The sequence below is a fragment of the Charadrius vociferus genome, unplaced genomic scaffold (genome assembly GCF_000708025.1).
Source record: "Charadrius vociferus isolate BGI_N301 unplaced genomic scaffold, ASM70802v2 scaffold88, whole genome shotgun sequence".
Lineage (NCBI taxonomy): Eukaryota > Metazoa > Chordata > Aves > Charadriiformes > Charadriidae > Charadrius > Charadrius vociferus.
Window position 1 is genome coordinate 111,453 of NW_009649619.1, and position 18,512 is coordinate 129,964.

An 18,512-nucleotide genomic window follows, 5' to 3' on the forward strand; every position below is an offset into this window, starting at 1 on the left:
ACAAGAACATGGTGTAATTTGGCATAATTCTTAATAGTTCTCATTTGTGTTGGTTCAGCTGTGTGTCTCACATATGCCCACTCAACTGTGAGTAAAATCCCCAAATGTCAAAAGTCATAGATTTGGTTTTAAATATGAAAATAACTTAATGCAAGATTATTTTGATATGCGGTAAAAAAAATCCTATTAAATTATACAAGTCTAATATGTATTATTATTTACTGACAAAAATGTAGATTAGGATTTTTCTAAGGAAAGGATGGAACCTGATTTTTCTGCAATGTCTTGCTCCTGGGATTTAATATTAAGTACAATGGAAAATAACATTAACTGTACTTCTTCAAGATGGTCAGCATTATCACGTGTAGATGAAAATACAAGCTTGTGACTGCAACATAGACTATAAATAGTAGAAGCAGCACTTTTTCCTGCTTACATCCTAAGATCCCAAGGTTTTTTCCCCATTTAAATTACCGGAAGCATACAGGGTTCTGGTGACTGATTGAAAACCTGGTGAAGTCAATAAGAATATTTTCTTTCATTTCCACAGCATTTTGATTAGACCCTTGGAGAGGACTAGCACTGATATCTGAAGCACTATAAATTAATCAGACTGCATCTGCAAAATGTGCATATTCTTCCTAGTAGTAGACAAGTTCAGTACATACTATTACTCAGTTCTCTCAGGAGGTGAAAGCCATTTTATCTTTTCATCAAATATTATCTTCTTTCTAAATTGTTTATTTCACCTTAAGCTAAATCCTTACCCTGAGAAGCCTCAAACAAGGCATGGCTAATGTTCCTTTCCTTCCTTCTCTCCAGAAGCAAGAGCTTTTCTTTCTTTCCTTACCCATCCTTTTCTGATTTCTCTGGCCCTTAAACAGGTCCTATTGTAACCATCCTTATTACCATACACCCATGGTGGCAAAGCTTGCTTTTTGCAGACACTTCTCCATTTAATTCATGCCATTTCTTGTACTAACACACGTTGAAAGTTGTTTGTGTACAAAGTCCTATGCTTAAGCTTTCTTCCACAGTCTATTCTCTTCTTGAAGAAACTTGGCTGGCTCACGTACTGTGAACATAGCTAACTGCTAGTTGTTTCAGAGAAAGACATGAGGTAAAGTATACTTGAAAAAGTAGGAAGATGGTCTGATGGACAGAACAAAGGCTCACAAATTAGCATTTATTAATTCTTTTCTTGTTGCCACCAATGACTTAGTGTGTCACCTGGGGCAAATCTCTTATCTGCTCCATGCTTTAGTTTGTGCATTTGCAAAATAGTATTAGCCAAAAGGAATCTCATTAAACACAATTAATGTTAGTAAAGTGTTTTGAGAACCTCATGCAAAAGGTGCTCAAAACGTACAACCTGTCATCATATTGTACTGTTTCAGGACCATTTGACCCACCTCTGAAATACTTCCCACTGACATAAAGTGCAACATAAAGCCACACGGAAAGAATGCACCCAGGAATTAGTGCTAGAAGCCTACCCAACACATTATGTTCCCAAAGCAATTATGATTTCAGATATACAGATAAACTGTAAATATCCTTGATGAAATTTGTTCGGGACACAATGTACTTTCTATGCAGAGAGTATCCTAATTGTTTTAAAGCATTGGCTTGGTTTTTGATTCACTAGATTATCAGTAGGGCTTAACCAACAACTGGCTCACCTTTGAGATTTCTTATCCAAGTACTGATCCTGCCCAGTCTTGTTCAGTTTATTATGAGTTCTGATGAGATCACTTCCTTAGATGACACAGCTGCAGGCTGCTTAACTATTTAATTTTTATATGTAGAAACAGAACACTTAGTACCATTTGTAGTTGAAAGCAGGTTCAATTGATAATATTTCATGAGAAGATTATTTGGCCTGTGGTCCACAGAATTACCAATCAGTACTGCAGTCCCCAAGCTGCACCTTGTGTCCCCTTGTTGCTTAGCTCGAGGCCGTGTAGTGGTTATGTACTTTCTTGCTCAGGAAGTAAGCAAGAGTAAGCACTTATTTCTGTGTTTGTTCTAACAACTAACTTCTGACTGACTTGTTAACTCAGAGCAGTAAAAGAAGTAGAGTAAATATAAATACGGAATTGCATTTTTATGCTGTAGTCTGAACTGCATAGGAGATATGATTTGGGCACTGTTGTCTTCTTCTTGTTATCTGCTTATCTGCTTTTGGTCATCTCTCCAAAGTACATTTGAAAATCACTGATTTGTTGTAGCAATTTATACATGTATGATATATAGCAAAGTACTTGGAAGGTGAATGGAAAGATTCTAATCAAATAAGGATCCTGGAAACAATTTATATTCTAACTTTCTAGTGGAGATAGTTGTAAGAGTTTTTGTTGGGCTGGTTTCCAGTGGGCTTGTCCAGTTTTATTATGGACTTTCTGTTTATCATCAGAGCTACTGTTGTCTGCAGATATTGATTTGTTCATGAACAGCAGTATTTGTTCAAGGGTACCAATTGTTTTAGATTCAAAATGTCACAATCCTACTTTTACTGGAACTACATCATCCTGTCTCACTTTGCCATTCAGGTACTTACATTTGCTTTTGCCTTTTGTGGTGAATTCTCAGATACCTCATACTAAATAGGGGATATATATTTGAATGTTTAGTGGGAGGTTAGATTTCTGGATTTTCTTTGTCCATTTTATGAAAGAACTCCCATAAATCTTCATCCAGAAAAGGTATATTTGGAATAGACTGTGTACCTTACAAGAATTCTCAGTGCTTAGCAAGAGGAAGTCCTTGCTTCCTATCAAATTAATTTTTTTGCATATTTTCAGTTGTGTTCAGTCTCTTTCCTCTGTTCTTCCATTTGTATCCATCCTCTGTCTAAGCCCTTCTGTATCTCCTGTTTTCCCTTACCTTCTTTTTTACTCCTTTCTCTGTGCTCCTTCTTTGCCACCTCACTCTAGTTGGCTCCATTTTCCTAAATGCGTTCCCTTTTATCTTTCTTCCATCTCAAACACAAACCATTGGTTCTTCTTTCTCTAGAGCCCTGATTAAGAATGTAGGTGATATCCTGCTTATTCACACTCGGTATTTACTGCTGCCCAGCAGACTTTGTGAAACTTCCATCTAATGATTAGTTTGGTTACACTCTTTTTTCTTACCAAACATATCTGTGTCACAGAATATAATCATAGTCATATCTAATTATTTCAGTTACACAAATAAAGCTTTTCTATCATTTTAATTATTATTAATCTTGAGGACCTAAAACCCACAAACTGAGCTTGATTCTGTTTCTGTATGTGCATCATTACTAATATTGTCTATTACAGTTCTGCTAGAGAAGAAGTCAGATGTGTTAGTGTAATCCCAATGGCAGTAAAGAAATTACAAGGATGTATGTAGGTGTAATTTTGCCTGCATAGATGTGTGTGTGTGTATGCATTTATAAATATATATGTATAGGGAGATAATTATGTGGAGGCACTATTTTTTTCTAGTGATGATGCACAATTTGGAAGAAATGAAACCTGGCTTTTGAGCAGGAGTAAGTAAAAAAGAGAAAATACACTTGGAATACTTCTGCATCATTTTTTACATTTAAAAATTAGAACTGTAATTTTAAAGTTTTGCCTTGTATTTGCTCAATCTCAAAGCCCTATATAGTGTCATACATCAGAGGGCTCACATAGTTCTTTCCAGCAGCCTTTAATAATACTTTTGAACTAGAAATTAATCACATTAGAGAAATAAAGCGATCAAGATGCTAGCAGATAGCCTACTAGGTAAGGTGAACCTCTGATCTGATATATTATTGCAATTCAATTGTTCCCACACCTCAGAGCTGTGGGGGAGATCATGTGTCAGATGTGGACTACATGTTTTCATAGGATAAACTTAGCTTTTGTCTTGGCTTCTTGGCTAACCTCCTTAAGTCAAAGAATCCTTATTGTTTGTCATTTTGTCATAGTGTGGCTGTCCTTTTTCAGTTCATGTAATAACAAACTGTTCTGGGCCTTAGATTTTATTGCAATGTTTTAAAGATGGTCGGCACTAGAAGTTTGTCTCATGTAATAACAGATATTCCATTAGTAATTTATTATGAGTGAAACTTTCTGTAAAGGTCAGGAGCATTCAAACTTTTTAAAGGAATTATGAGCTAGGATCCCAATGGCTTGCAGTGGGCAGCTGACCCTCCTCTTTCTGTTCTCTTGTGATACTGCATGAACATTATGAGTGACTGAGAGCACAGCTGGATAAGAAACACACAGTCTGCATTAACAAGAATCCTGGCACCCACAGGTTTAGTTTAAAATAGTCATATTCTCCAATAATAGGTTACAGTAGCAATTAAGAGTCTTTTCCGTAGTCCCTGTCCAGCTTCTCCTCTTGATTTAGTCTCCTGAAGTAGCACATGTACAAAGAACAGGTTTCCTACTGGAAAAGCAAACTCTTACTGAAACTTGCTCATACTGTTGACTAAGTTAATCATTGCTTATAGCTCAGAGACTTCAAATTTTCTTTGCATTAACTGTTGACATTCACACATCAAGGCCTCATAACTAAATGTGTATGTCAACAGATAAACTGAAAGTTTAAGATTGGGGAAGGTTACATTTTACTTAACAAGGGTCATTAATTTGCTAGGACTGCCCATATTTGATAGTATTAGAAGTGTGTCAGCCCTACCAAGGGTGCTGCTGTTCATTATTCATGTTTTTCAATTACTTCAAAATGATTGTACTTCTTTTGTACACAACTAACATTCACATTCCAGAGTATATGAATCGTTATTAATTTTGTATCTCTATAGACTCTCAATGTGACAGAAGAAAAATTTGTGTTGGATACACTAGCTGGATGCATAGAATATAAATCCCTATTGGATGTAGTAGTCAATGCCTTTTTTGTTCGGGATGGGAGATACTGCCTGACTTCTGAGCGGAATCTCTATATAGGTAAGTTTTCTCTAAATCACCAAATATGTTTACCACAAAGCTTTATAAGATATTATGTTACTAATGTAAGTCTTAATATTACATTACATTTGAAGCATTGTCATTGTGTGCAGTGCAGTATGAAACACAGGACCTTTTCCAATGGCCTTATAATGTGAAGCGTAAATCCTGAAACTGTTATTCAGTCTGGACTCTTACAGGTGTTAACTGGAATTTTACCTTAAGAAAATTCTGCAGAATATGCCTGTAGATTAGGTAACACGCAGATGGAAAATAGCACCGGTGACTGGAAGAAGTATCTTGGAAGTTTAACCATCACTTGAAAAAATGTTCTTTGGTGATTTCCCTTTATTCTCTTCTATGCAATCTAGTACCTCTCCCATTCAGGTATGAAACAGTGTAACAAAGCTTTGTCTGCTGAGGAACACAGCATGTCTCACAGTATGAAGATATGATTGTCTCTACCCATACATAGGTTTTTTGTTACTTGCCATCACAATGACATAAATAGACTTCTGTCTGTCTCCATGACTGAGGTCAATTATTTTTCTTTTATTAGTTACTTGGTTAGAATCAGTTATGATACAACTATATCTGATAGTGTGAGCTAGTTAATCAGAGTAGTTACTACTTCCAAAGTTAGTTAGTTCAGGCATTGAGAAGTACATTAAAAAGCAATTTGAAAAATATTTTTATGCTATGCATTTAATACACATATACTGAGGTTGATTTATGAAGTCCCTGAATAGGTTGGAATCACAAATCGCACTGGCATTGGTTCTCTAAGTCAGATATGTTCTGAAGCTTTGTGGGTCAATTTAATTCAAAGTGGTTGAAAAATACAAAACCCATATCTACATTTTATGTTTTAAAAGCTATTAAATTTTTATGGCAATTCTGGTTGCTTCCGTCACAATATGGAAAGGTATAGAAATTGAAATCAACAACTGAAAGGGAACCTAGACTGTCAGGGATGAAATTAATAGTATATTGAATTTATTCTAAATGGTAATGCTTCATTGTTTCCATTTCTCCAAAGCCATGTTTTTCAGTGTCTGGAGCACATAAATTATACCTTTAAGCTGAGTGTTGCTATAATTGGATTGTCAGGACTGGTCCACTCAAAAGCCTCCATTAATCATAGGCAGAGGGTAGGCCCTGGGAAATTTTCCTTTATCAACAAGTTGAGAGTCTAAGGTCATTGGCTTACATTTTTTTAAGCTGCTTGTGATTCCCTTTGCCAAGCTGCATTGACACTTAAATGATCAAAGCTGCTTATAAAGGCTGTTGCTATGTGTGAGCAGATTTGAATTTAATAAAGCTTGTAGGAGATAAATGTATATTCTACTAAGACTGCTTAAATATGTTGCTATGCTAAAGCACAAGATTGAAGCCTAACAGTACACGGAGTTGGCTGCAGCACATTGGTTAGAATTTACTGATTTTATCATTACTGTTTGGTGGCGGCTAAAATACTGCAGTGCAAGTGAAGCCTAATTGATCAAAGTGAATATGGCCAAATGAAAGCTGATACAGGAGCTCATGAACTTCACAGGTCTGCAAAAATCTCATGGCGCTGACTGTGCCTCTTCCTGTATCAAACTGCATACTTGCCAGAGGGGGATGCAAGAATCAGATTTCCCAGATTTCCCAGACAATTTCACAATTCAAAAACTTGGTTTTATTCTAATTCAGAATAAAAACAAAGATTACAACACTTTCTGCAAAATGGTCAGTTGCAAAAAAAAAAAAGGAAAAAAAAGGAAAAAATACTAGAAATATGATATTTTATGTTTACAATTTTTGTCATGTATAATAAACTATGATTTTTGAACAAAAGAATAAGAGCTATCCTCTCTGAAAATATTAAAAACGGTATGTTGAAAAGTTCACTATCAAAACTTTCATTTATGTCTGTTGTTCACATTAAGTTTTGTCAGAATAAGCTGGCTTACACTGAAAATTTTGGTTACACTAAAAGAGAGCCGTTTCCAACAATGTAATACTGTCAGAAGCTTTTCAGTCATGTCTCTCAGGAGCCATCTGACTCCTATTCTCCCTGCCTTGTTGCCAGATTAACACAGAATTTCACAGATGGAATATGCAGGTATAAACTGGTACTACTACCCAAAGAAACAGGCCGCCCTTTTTCTCATCACTGGCCACTTATTCTCACCCCTGTGTCATATCTTCTCTTGAGTTAGAGCTTATGTTTAGCAGCTCTCCAGTGAATTGATCAAGAAAGTGCTTCAGGTTAAAATTCACAATCTGTTTTAACTTGGCTGTGTGGGTGACTGTACTTGCCCAAGAGAAGAAACACCAGTAAGTAAAAAAGAGGGAATGGGAACAAGCAATTAGCGGTTGATAGATCTTCTTGTTTCAGTGGTGATGTTGGCATAATGAAATGACTGTGAAATCGTGGCAAGATCTTACCTTCGGCCTTACAGGATTCCAAATGCCATTACAGTAGATCTCCCAGCTTTGCAAATAGATATTTGCAGGCATCAAAAGGACCTCTGTGAATGACTTCAGATAGCTACAATTGTTTTACATTTTTTGTGTAAGTGGCCAGATCCTCAGCTGTTAGAATTTCCATAAAATTGTGTAGATTTGCGCTAGCTTGGATCTGACTCACAAAAAAGATAACTGGTTTATATGAACCATAGCATAGAATCACAATGCTAATAATGAATATAGGGTTAACATTATATTATAACTTCATATTACAGTTTGTCATTGTCAAGCCTTATATTGCCCAGGTAGATAAACAATATTGAAGACTATTTAAAGTTAAAGTTTACAGTCTAAATCCCAGAGTATAGGATATGCATTTATTAGAATTTCCTGCTGCATTTTAAATGTATGTATCGTTTGATAGTTATTTGTTATCTGGCTACTTTTCAACTAGAAGAGCTCGGTCTTCAGCGCTTCAGCAGAATTGTGAAATCTCTCGACACTGCAAAAATGCAAAAGGTAATGAAAGTACAAAATATATTTAAAAAAATAATCAATGATCTCTTCATTGTGTTTGCTTAATCAGATTATATTTCTCAACTTTCAGGATAATTTAAATTGAGAATTAGTGTTACTTTCTGTTTAAATTCAGAAATTAAATTTGTATTTTGTTATCACAAAAATCTTAAATTTCAATACTTTCTCAGCAACTATCTCATAGTCAATCAAAGATCAAGTTAAAATGTATTTTATATAATCTGAGAAGGTAGAATAATCACATGATTTACCGTTTATGTGATTTACAGTTGTCCCTCTAACTTGCATACTCATTTTTGGCCCGGCTCACATTCCTTCTTTGGCTTTAGGCAGATTCATAGATTCATAAGCAATGAATCTATTGAAGCTTGCAGTTACTGCTGGTTAGTCATCTTTTTTTTTTACCTGAACAACCCACTACCACTTTGATTATCAAGCCTTTTGTCCTTCCATTGTTTTTTCTCCTTTCCCCAAAAAATTGCTCATTTGGAGCTATGCATATACCAATTGCCTTGTTACAACAACATACATGCAACTGACCAAACCATTGCTGCCAAATAGAAGGCACGACAACAAAGTTCAGCCTGCCTTTTCCTCAATGGAGTCACAGATTTGTGGTTTACTCCACTACTTGTTTGCTAATTTTCATGAAATTTGTAGAAATCAAAATATCTTCTGCTTCTCTTTCAAAATGGTTGAAAGTGGTGATTATCTTAAAAGGTATGTTGTAAAGAGGCGGAGAGGGATAAACTGAGTGGCAATGCTTTCTCATAAGCTCTGTTTTCTTAGGTAAATAGGCTAAAAATTACATTACTGGTGACACAGCATATGTCAACTTTGATTATTCAGATGTTTCAAAGTACAGTCCAAACACAGTGTTTGAATAACAAATGTGGAATTTAAGAGATGATAGGCAAATTTTAGCAATTAATACTCAAAAGGCTAAGGTTTATCCTTATACTGATTACTTTTAATGTTCATGTGGATGCCAGTGTCTCTTTAATGAGTACACTTGCTTTGTAATATGTAGGGAGAGAGTAGGTTAGGTTGTCTGCATAATGTTTTTAGAAACACTCTTTTCACTTTGTTTTGGTGGGCTTACTATGGAATGGATTTTATTAATTCCATTCAGAGACAAAAATTATATATTTCATTAACTGTTAGAAAAAACAGAGAAGTGGCTTGAAGAATTATCATAATCTGGTAGACAGACAAATCACTCTATCTAAAATGCTCTCCCAGCCCCTTCTTTGGTAAACATCTTAGACACAAGCCACTGGATTGGATGCATCTTGAGCTCATTCAGCTAGCAACACAATTTTCCCTCTTCATGCCAGTTATCTCTTGTTGATTCCATTCACCTAGCTTTACATGGCTTAAATGTCAGTGCCCTGATGTTCTGTTTCAGATAATTTCTCCTTCCTTGTCTGGAATAACTCTTTCCTGATACCAAAGTGCTGCATTATGCAATGGTCTGCACCTGCTACTTTTTCGCTGTAGATGTAACTTTGTTTGCTAAAGTATCTTATCAGATCCTCATCACCATGGTACCTAGGGTTTCTTCTCTTGCATTAGAAGAGGTTCTTTGTCTCCAAAGTGATGCTAGATTATATTAATGCACCTGCAGCAGAGGATTTAGAAGCAGCATTTGGTCCCCCCAGCAACAGAGACAAAAACAGCAGAAGGCAGATCTGCAGCCTTAGCAACAGAAGTTGTCAGAAATTTGGGATTCTCCTTCAGGATGCTGACTTGTAGATTTTGCCCGATGACTATTGTGTCTGAGTTCAGACGAGACACAGAAAATTTTTTCACATATATTGTGAAAAAAAAAAAACCCTGAGTATTGTAATTGGTATTATGATGAGATAGGAATAGTAGGACAAGATCAGTCTCATGGTAGACATGGGGGCAAAAAACTCCAAGTTGGGTCATGCAATGGCAGGAGGACCTGAGACCATGCTAGGACACTTTTCTCTACACCTTTACCTCAGGATCCTCAAAATAGAGTTGCCCATTACAATTTCTTCATAGGAAAGCCTTCTTAAGAGATTCTTGCCTTCCTCTTCATTTATCTGTTGCACTTGAAAGGTAAAATCCCACAGGTGATTGAGCTTGCATAGCTGAAGAACTAACCTGCAATAAGAGGGAAAGAATCAGCAGATGAAGAGAGGAGTGGACAGGAACCTCCTTGATTGCCTTTGCTACTACAGCAAATAGCTGTGGGTGTGTATAGCCAAAATAACAGCATTCTCAGGTAGTGGCTGATCTGTGTGGAGAAACAGAACCTGCTGTTCCCTGCAGTTACTTCCTTAACTCAAGAGTCAAAAGCTGATGTTGTGAATATAAGAATTTCAGCTCTGCAAATGACTACATGGATGTAAAGATGATACCAGATGAGGAAACTTCCCATTTCTTATTTGCTTTTTAGAAATCTGTACAATCCCACTGTGTAAAAATCCATTAAGAATATTAGCAGGGCATGTTCAAATTCTCAAAAGCAAGGCACTAATTCAGCCCACCTGTAAAAATGCATTACAGAACAGTCTTTAATTGTACACATTTGTCCAACTACAGCCAGAGTACATTAAAATAGTAAAAATGGGTACAATCCATTTCTGGTGTAATTCCACCACTTCTAGAAGGGAAATGAATCTCAGTTATTCTGCTCTGTGAGTAGTGAAACTCTTGGAACATTCAAGGCAGAAGAGTAAGCAGAATAATGCTGTTACCAAAATGACTGCCCAGTAACTTCTCTAAGAAGATAGATACTGGTAACATCCAAACAGAAATCTGTGAGAACTTCAAACTGCATTTTGCTGCTATAAAAGCAAAGACTGCTGATAGTGGGATTGCCACCTGTGCCACATGTGGCCAAAACCAAAGCAGAAATATAAGGGATTTCTTCTAGCAATTCTGTTCACAAAATGCAAAGGTTTCTATTGTTAAGAAATGAAATGTTCTAGGGCTTCATGGGTCATATTCTACCTACATTCACCATCTGTGATATGGATTATCAAAACCAAGATTGTGGTCAGAAATGATGTCTGGTAATTCTTCATTGCCATTTGCAATCTCTGCATTGCTTGGATAACCGTTCCAGGGCAGCATTCAAAGCCTTATCTAGCATGATGCATATTGGGCCATAACTTTATCATAGCATTTCTCTGGGGACTGTGACAACTAAACCAGTACTAATATATATATCACAGTATTAGAATCATAGAACCATAGAATCATCTAGGTTGGAAGGAACCTTTAAGATCATCGAGTCCAACCATTAACCTAACACTGCCAAAACCACTACCTCAGCACCACGTCTACCTGTCTTTTAAATACTTCCAGGGATGGTGACTCAACCACTTCCCTGGACAGCCTGTTCCAATGCTTGACAACCCTTTCAATGGAGAAATTTTTCCTAATATCCATCCTAAACCTCCCCTGGTGCAACTTGAGGCCATTTCCTCTTGTTCTGTCACTTGTTACTTGGGAAAAGAGAACAAGCCCCACTTTGCTACAACCTCCTTTCAGGTAGTTGTAGAGAGCAATAAGGCCTCCCCTCAGCCTCCTTTTCTCCAGGCCCCCAGTTCCCTCAGGCCCTCCTTGTGCTCTAGACCCCTCACCAGCTTCATTGCCCTTCTCTGGACACGTTTCAGCACCTCAATGTCTTGGTTGTAGTGAGGGGCCCAAAAGTGAACACAGTATTCAAAGTGGGGCCTCACCAGTGTCAAGTACAGGGGGACAATCACTTCCCTAGTCCCGATCACCACACTATTCCTGATACAGGCCAGGATGCTACTGGCCTTTTTGGCCACCTCGGCACAGTGCTGGCTTATATTCAGCTGGCTGTTGACCAACACCCCCAGGTCCTTTTCCACCAGGCAGCTTTCCAGCCACTCTTCCCCAAGCCTGTAGCACTGCACGGGATTGTTGTGACCCAAGTGCAGGACCTGGCACTTGGCCTTGTTGAACCTCATGCCTTTGGCCTTGGCCCATTGATTCAGCCTGTCCAGATCCCGCTGTAGAGACATCCTGCCCTCAAGCAGATCAACACTCCTGCCCAACTTAGTGTCATCTGCAAACTTACTGAGGGTGCACTCAATCCCTCCATCCAGGTCATTGATAGATATTAAAGAAAACCAGCCCGAGTACTGAGCCCTGGGGGACACCACTTGTGACCAGCCACCAACTGGATTTAACTCCTTTCACCACAACTCTTTGGACCCTGCCAGCCAGTTTCTCTAGGAGAATGCTGTGGAAAACAGTGTCGAAGGCTTTACTAAAGTCCAGGTAAACAACATCCACAGCCTTTCCTTCATCCACTAAGCATGTCATTGTGTCATACAAGGAGATCAGGTTTGTCAAGCAGGACTTGCCTTTCACGAACCCATGCTGATGAGGTCTGATCACTTGGTTGTTCTGTATGTGCCACGTAATGGCACTCAAGATGATCTGTTCCATAACCTTGCCAAGCACCAAGGTCAGACTGACAGGCCTGTAGTTCCCCAGATCCTCCTTCTGACCCTTCTTGTAGATGGACGTCACATTTGCTAACCTCCAGTCAACTGGGACCTCCCCAGTTAACCAGGACTGCTGACAGATGATGGAAAGTGTCTTGGTGAGCACTTCTGCCAGCTCCCTCAGTACCCTTGGGTGGATCCCATCCAGTCCCATAGACTTGTGTATGTCCAAGTGGTGTAACAGGTTGCTAACCATTTCCCCATGGATTATGTGGGCTTCATTCTGCTCTCGGTCCCTGTCTTTCAGCTCAGGGAGCTGGGTACTCAGGGAACAATGGGTCCTACTACTAAAGACCGAGGCAAAGAAGACATTAAGTATCTCAGCCTTTTCCTCATCCTTGGTCACTGTGTTTCAGCCCCCATCTGATAAAGGATGGAGATTATCCTTAGTCCTCCTTTTATTGCTAATGTATTTATAGAAACATTTTTCATTGTCCTTAGCAGCAGAAGCCAGATTAAGTTCTAGTTGGGCTTTGGCCCTTCTAATTTTCTCCCTACATAGCCTCACAACATCTTTGTAGTCCTCATGAGTGGCCTGCCCTTTCTTCCAAAGGCCATAAACTGATAGCGATACCTGTACTGATATCTGGTTACACAGGTAACCGTTCTCTGTACCTCATAGGAGTACCTCATAGCATTTATCAATGAGATTAATTACCTTTTTGTCTTAATAAAGTGTGAAATGTTAATAACCAGTACGTAACTGGTGTTGTAGAAGGAGGCCTCAAGGGATAATAGACAGCTGTTAAATATAACAGCTAGAAATCACTAACTGTGTGTCTTTATTATAGTTTCATCTGCCTTGAAGAGGTAGTTGAGTTGCAAGTACTTTATAAAAGATAGTTACAGCAAATATTTAGAAGACCTGGATGGAGAACATCAGTCAGGGAGAGCTGAAACAACAGTTCAGAGGCTTAGTTTCATGTGGCAATGCAGTAGGCAACTAATTGAGGCCTGTGAGGATGGACTAGGCTATAAAAAAGGAATACTGAGGACACAGAGAGGGAGGAGGAGTTCAGCTTAATGAAAGCTCATGAAAGAAAATTGGAGAATTTACAAATCACCACCTGTGGTATTTCTACATCAACTTCTGTGAGTTCTCTGAATACCCAGAAATTTGAAACTAGCTTCACCCCTCAAGGTCTGCCTCATTTTAAGTATATCAGTTCATGTTCATTCCACCCCTGTATACATACTTGCTTACATGGGTTTAAAAACACATTTTGTATAAAGTTCGAGTATAGTCAGGGCCTTCAAGAAGGTAAGAAGACTAGTTTGGCAGGGAACGTGTTCTCTGGGTCTGTAATCATATATACAGCTGGGATACCTGAATGTAAAATTTCGTTGCAATAACTGGTAGTAGTGTATATAGAGTGCATCAGTTCTGGTGGAGAGTATGAACTCTGCCTAGACTTCTAGTATTTCATTTATACATCGCATCAGCACAAATTGCTATGTTAGGTGAAAAATGTAATCCAACATGCAGGTACTACAGAGAAAGATTCTCCATAAGGAGAATGAATGAGTTTCTAGACCAATGGGATGAAATGCATCCCTTATTATAGTTAGCAAACTCCACTGAATCTGGAAGCACCAAAAAAACATATTCTTCACAATTCAATACTTAGTTTATAGTCATGCTTTTGGGGATGAAATATCTTCTTTTGGATGGTGTGTTGATATGCCAGCATCTGCAATTTTGTGGAAGAGCAGTGGTTTCTATAAAAGAATGGGAATCCAAGAGGGTTATATTCATTTAGTCGTTCAGTTGTTGATCAGTCTTTTGACTGTACCAAAAGCACAATAGTTGAAAATAAGACTAAATTTACAGGTTAATTCCTTGGAAATGGTCACATCAAGAGTATAGATTTCAAGTAGCAGACTTCTACACCTGTTAAACATCTGCAGCAAACATCTTAAGTCAAATCTGAATTGTTTATAGCTGAATTATTCTGAGACACCTTGGGCCTGGTGCTACATGTGAATTAAGAAGCTCCTTGGTAGTCCTCCAGAACTAAAAACTCAGTACAAAGACCTATATGGCTCTGTGGAAACCAACCCAAGACAGGGCTAATGCCAAGTCTGAACTAATAAGCTCTGCAGTCTCCATACGAAGCTTCTCAAGTGACTGCACACTGCTTGCCAGTATGTTTCATAATGTCTATTTTATTTAGTGCGCTTTTTTCTATTATTGGGATTATTTCAGCATGATACTTGCTTGTACTTTCATTTCCAAGAATTTTAATGAAAAGGTTCAGGTTCAAGTTTGGAATTTATATTGCTGTAAATGATACATGCTGAATCTGAGTGCCATTTTTCAAGAGTCTTTTTCAAAAGGCCATTTGAGCAGTTCAAGTTTTAAAGAAAGGTTCTTGACCTTCTGGTGAACTCCAGAGGGAAAAAAAAGTTCAAATGTTAGTTGCTATTTCTCCAGCATGTAGAGCCCTACAATGTGTAAGTGTGCCAAGTTTCAGCCTTCTAGTTAATTGGGAATATGCCAATTAATTATATTTCAGTAAAAGAAGAAATCATATTGTATAGCAGTTACTACAGTTCTCAGCAGTTCTCCCTGCCCAGTTCCCAGGGAGCTGAAAGGAACTTCAGTAATTCAGGTGCAGTGTCAGGCCTGAGATGTTTCTGGGCACCATGAATTACCTAGCTATAGATAACCAGGAGCTGATTGTGGGTATATTAGACTCTGAAATTCTGTTATATAATTATACGAAAATCAGTGTATTGCAATAGTACTTTAATTTTGAATAAAAACATTTGTTTCACAATGTTAGAAGCAAATTAAAGATGCATCGACACATCCCCATGTTCAGCCCCTATATTTTTTTTTAGACCACTAAAAATATTTTAGTATCTATTAGCGTTTCACAAAATAGGTCTAAAAGACATGGGGCTGTCCTAACAGAACTAAGAAGAACTTACAAATATCAAGCACCTATGATTATAATTACAGGATAAAATACAAGCCAATTCTTCAGCTGTGTTTGTAGTAAAAGTAACTCTCTTTTTGTAGTCTTATATACATCATACCTTCAGTATTCATATTTAAAAGAAATCACTTATCATTAGTTTCTTAGATTCTTCTTCAATGCCTTGTATTTGAACACATGGATAAAAGATGAATGGAGTCAGTTTTACGATTCACTGTATGTAAAAGAGAACTGGATTGATCCACTGCTAAGGTAAGCAGTAGTTAAGTAGCCTGTTGCCACCTCGAAGTTTAAAAGCTGGGGAAAGCTTCCCCTGAAAGTTCAATTTGCTGTTCAAGTGTTTCTCCTATTGAAGTCGCTCAGAACCCTTCTTCTCTTTTGTGAGACTATAGGAATCCCTTTTACTTACCCAGAGGCAAGGTTCTCTGATAGAAAAGTCCTTTCACAGCTGTTGTACATTTGTTTCTCAGTGCCTCTGAATAGATCAAACATCATACTCCTAAAAGAAAAATTAGGTTAAAATTGTCTTATAGCATTAGATTCATGCCTCATAAGTCAATTCAACATCTCTATGACATTAAGCATATGAAAAAAGATGTTTGACTTCCCTGAGTTTGGCTTTATGTGCAGACTTGTTATGTCAATGGTCAATGGTCAATGCAAATCAGATAAGCATGTAAACAAGTCTTTTAAAATTATTATTTATTTACACAATTGCAGCATCATTTAACAGTTTAAATGCTCTGAGGTGCCAGGTGTGTCCACTCCTTTGTTAGGTGCTGATACAGTAGCTACATGACTACCCTTGCCAAACTGGAACAATTTCATGTGGAGAAACAGTAGCTCTGCAGCCTTTTGTGTCACTTTTTCACTGTCGTTTTTACCCAGGACAGATAACATTGGTACACCTATGTGGCTGCAATCACACATCCTCCTCACTGCAGTATAGATTAACCCAGATGACAGCAAACACTATTAGACAAAAATATGTTACAAACAATGTCAGCTGAAAAAGTTTGCGTCTAGTTCTAACTGTCATATCAAAGTCAGTAGAATATATTATTTCATACTATGTAAATTATGCTAAATTTGCAAATATATAGTATAGATTTGGCTTGCAATACTCCAAATTCCACTCAGTTCTACAGGAACTGCAGGGATATATTTGAAGTCAGAATTTAACTTGCTATATTCCACTGTAGTAATTCTAATTATAACATATGCTTACAATAGTATAAAGATACAGATAGAGACATATAGATACAGATATATACACGTATCCACACACTTTTTATATGTACATATACGTGCAGGCAGATGCTTAATATATTGCTTGTTTCATTAACTTATTGGCTTATTGGAGCTGTCCTTCACAGTCAATTACTATCCACGTAACAAACACGTGTTTTGCCTAGAAGTAGTAAATGTAAGTTATATAAGACTGTTGGAGACCATATTTTGTTACTGGGTTTGAAACTTCCTTCAAGAAGCTGAGGGTGCATTGATCGGTTTAATCAGTTCAGATGCTTCAATTCTTTTAAATACATCTTAGTATTCCTCTTTCTAAAGTCAATGAGGTTAATATAAAGAGTCCTATTTATTTTAATGGAGCTGCATTACTTGCAGAAGTTACTTGCAAGCCTCATCCCATGATGACAGTACTAGCTAAGATAACAGTCATATAAACAAGTTACTGTAAATTTGCATTGTGAGCTGCTTTTTAAGTTCTGGGAATGCTCCATTGCATGTGTGATACTTAAGGATAGAACACATCTAGAGGAGGAATAACTGACATGAAGCTGTCACCATAATTAGCCCTGTGATAACTTGTTTTTGTCTTACCTTGAACTCTGCACCTTCCTGTCATTCCTTGGAAGAAGTCTGAACCTTCATACAAGCCAAAATCCAAACACAGAGAAATCAAAATCATCTTGACTGCCCCACAGGGTTCATTAAGGGTTCACTTGCTAATTCACCAAACTCCTTACTTCTATTTTCTTATTAGAAAAGATTGATTATGAGATTGATTTATGTGTGCTCTGTCAGTTGGTAAAAGTGGGAATACTGAGACCACTGTTTGTTCAGTCTCTTCATCTAAGTATGTTAAGTGTGTACTTAGCTTATGACAGCTGCTTTTTTGAGTCCTAGTCTGATGCTGCTGGGAAACAAACTGGATACATAGTTGCTTATTCAGTAAAAACTGTGGCTATTTCACCACTAGTAGTCGGAATGGACTTGAGTCTATCAAGAGGTGAAGTACCCAGTCCAACTAAATCATGAGTACAAATACACAGGTCAATTTTATTAAAATTGAATGGCTGAAAGCATTACAGAATTTGCATCAATGCCAACCTCATATACTGTGTGTAAGTTTGTATGAAAGAAAAAAATGAAATAAAATTGGAAACCTGTTTTTATTTGAAGATGGCAGCCAAAAGTACAGCAACTGATTGAACAGCTCGCAGATAAATTAAGTAATCGTACTACCACTGTGAAGACTTCGACAGTCACTCAGCCAAAGGAATTTAATTTGACTGTACCCAAACCACGTGCCATTCCTATACCTCTGCCAATACCAGTACTGGAAAAAAGGCCACCTGTGAGTTTTTTTATGCTTTCAAAGGTTCTAAGTTTTATGCATGCTTGTGCAAAAATTCATGGTAGGGGAGTTAATAGTCTCTTTCAAAATAATTGTAGAAAATCTACTACCTTTGACAGATCAACGATTTTTGTAATATTCTATGTTACTGAAGGTCAGATTTCTAAAAAACAACCGCAAACTAATTCTTTTCATTTCAGTGCATGTTGTGTAAGCAAATTGTAAGCCAAACAAAGGAAAGGGAAAAAGTTGCTTCCTGTAGTTGTTTTGTGACTTTTGGAGGTAGAACTATACAATGGGTACAAATTGATGACAGCATTGATACAAGTGTTTCTGGTAGTCCTTGGATTTGTAAGATGTTTGCTTTGGATAATGCACTGAAGCAGGTAAGAAAAAAACATTTAAATGAAAATTTTTTACAAACTTAGATTTTTTGTAGATGAACACTCCTTAAAATAAATGGCAAAGCAATTTCACTGGAGGTGAGATGGACTCTAGGTTTGCAGATCCTCCTTGAGGGTGGAATTTTATT

General features: G+C 37.5%; 1 protein-coding gene across 1 annotated transcript in view; it reads left to right on the forward strand.

Moving 5' to 3' along the window:
• Positions 1–4,786: 4,786 nt before the first annotated feature.
• Positions 4,787–18,512, forward strand: part of CFAP99 (cilia and flagella associated protein 99) — a gene marked incomplete at its 5' end in the record, with an annotated part of 49,476 nt that continues 35,750 nt past the window's right edge. The window contains 4 exons of the mRNA XM_009890541.1: positions 4,787–4,931; positions 7,810–7,904; positions 15,521–15,633; positions 17,806–17,980. Coding sequence (XP_009888843.1) covers positions 4,787–4,931; positions 7,810–7,904; positions 15,521–15,633; positions 17,806–17,980 — 528 coding nt within the window. The remainder of the gene's footprint in view (positions 4,932–7,809; positions 7,905–15,520; positions 15,634–17,805; positions 17,981–18,512) is intronic.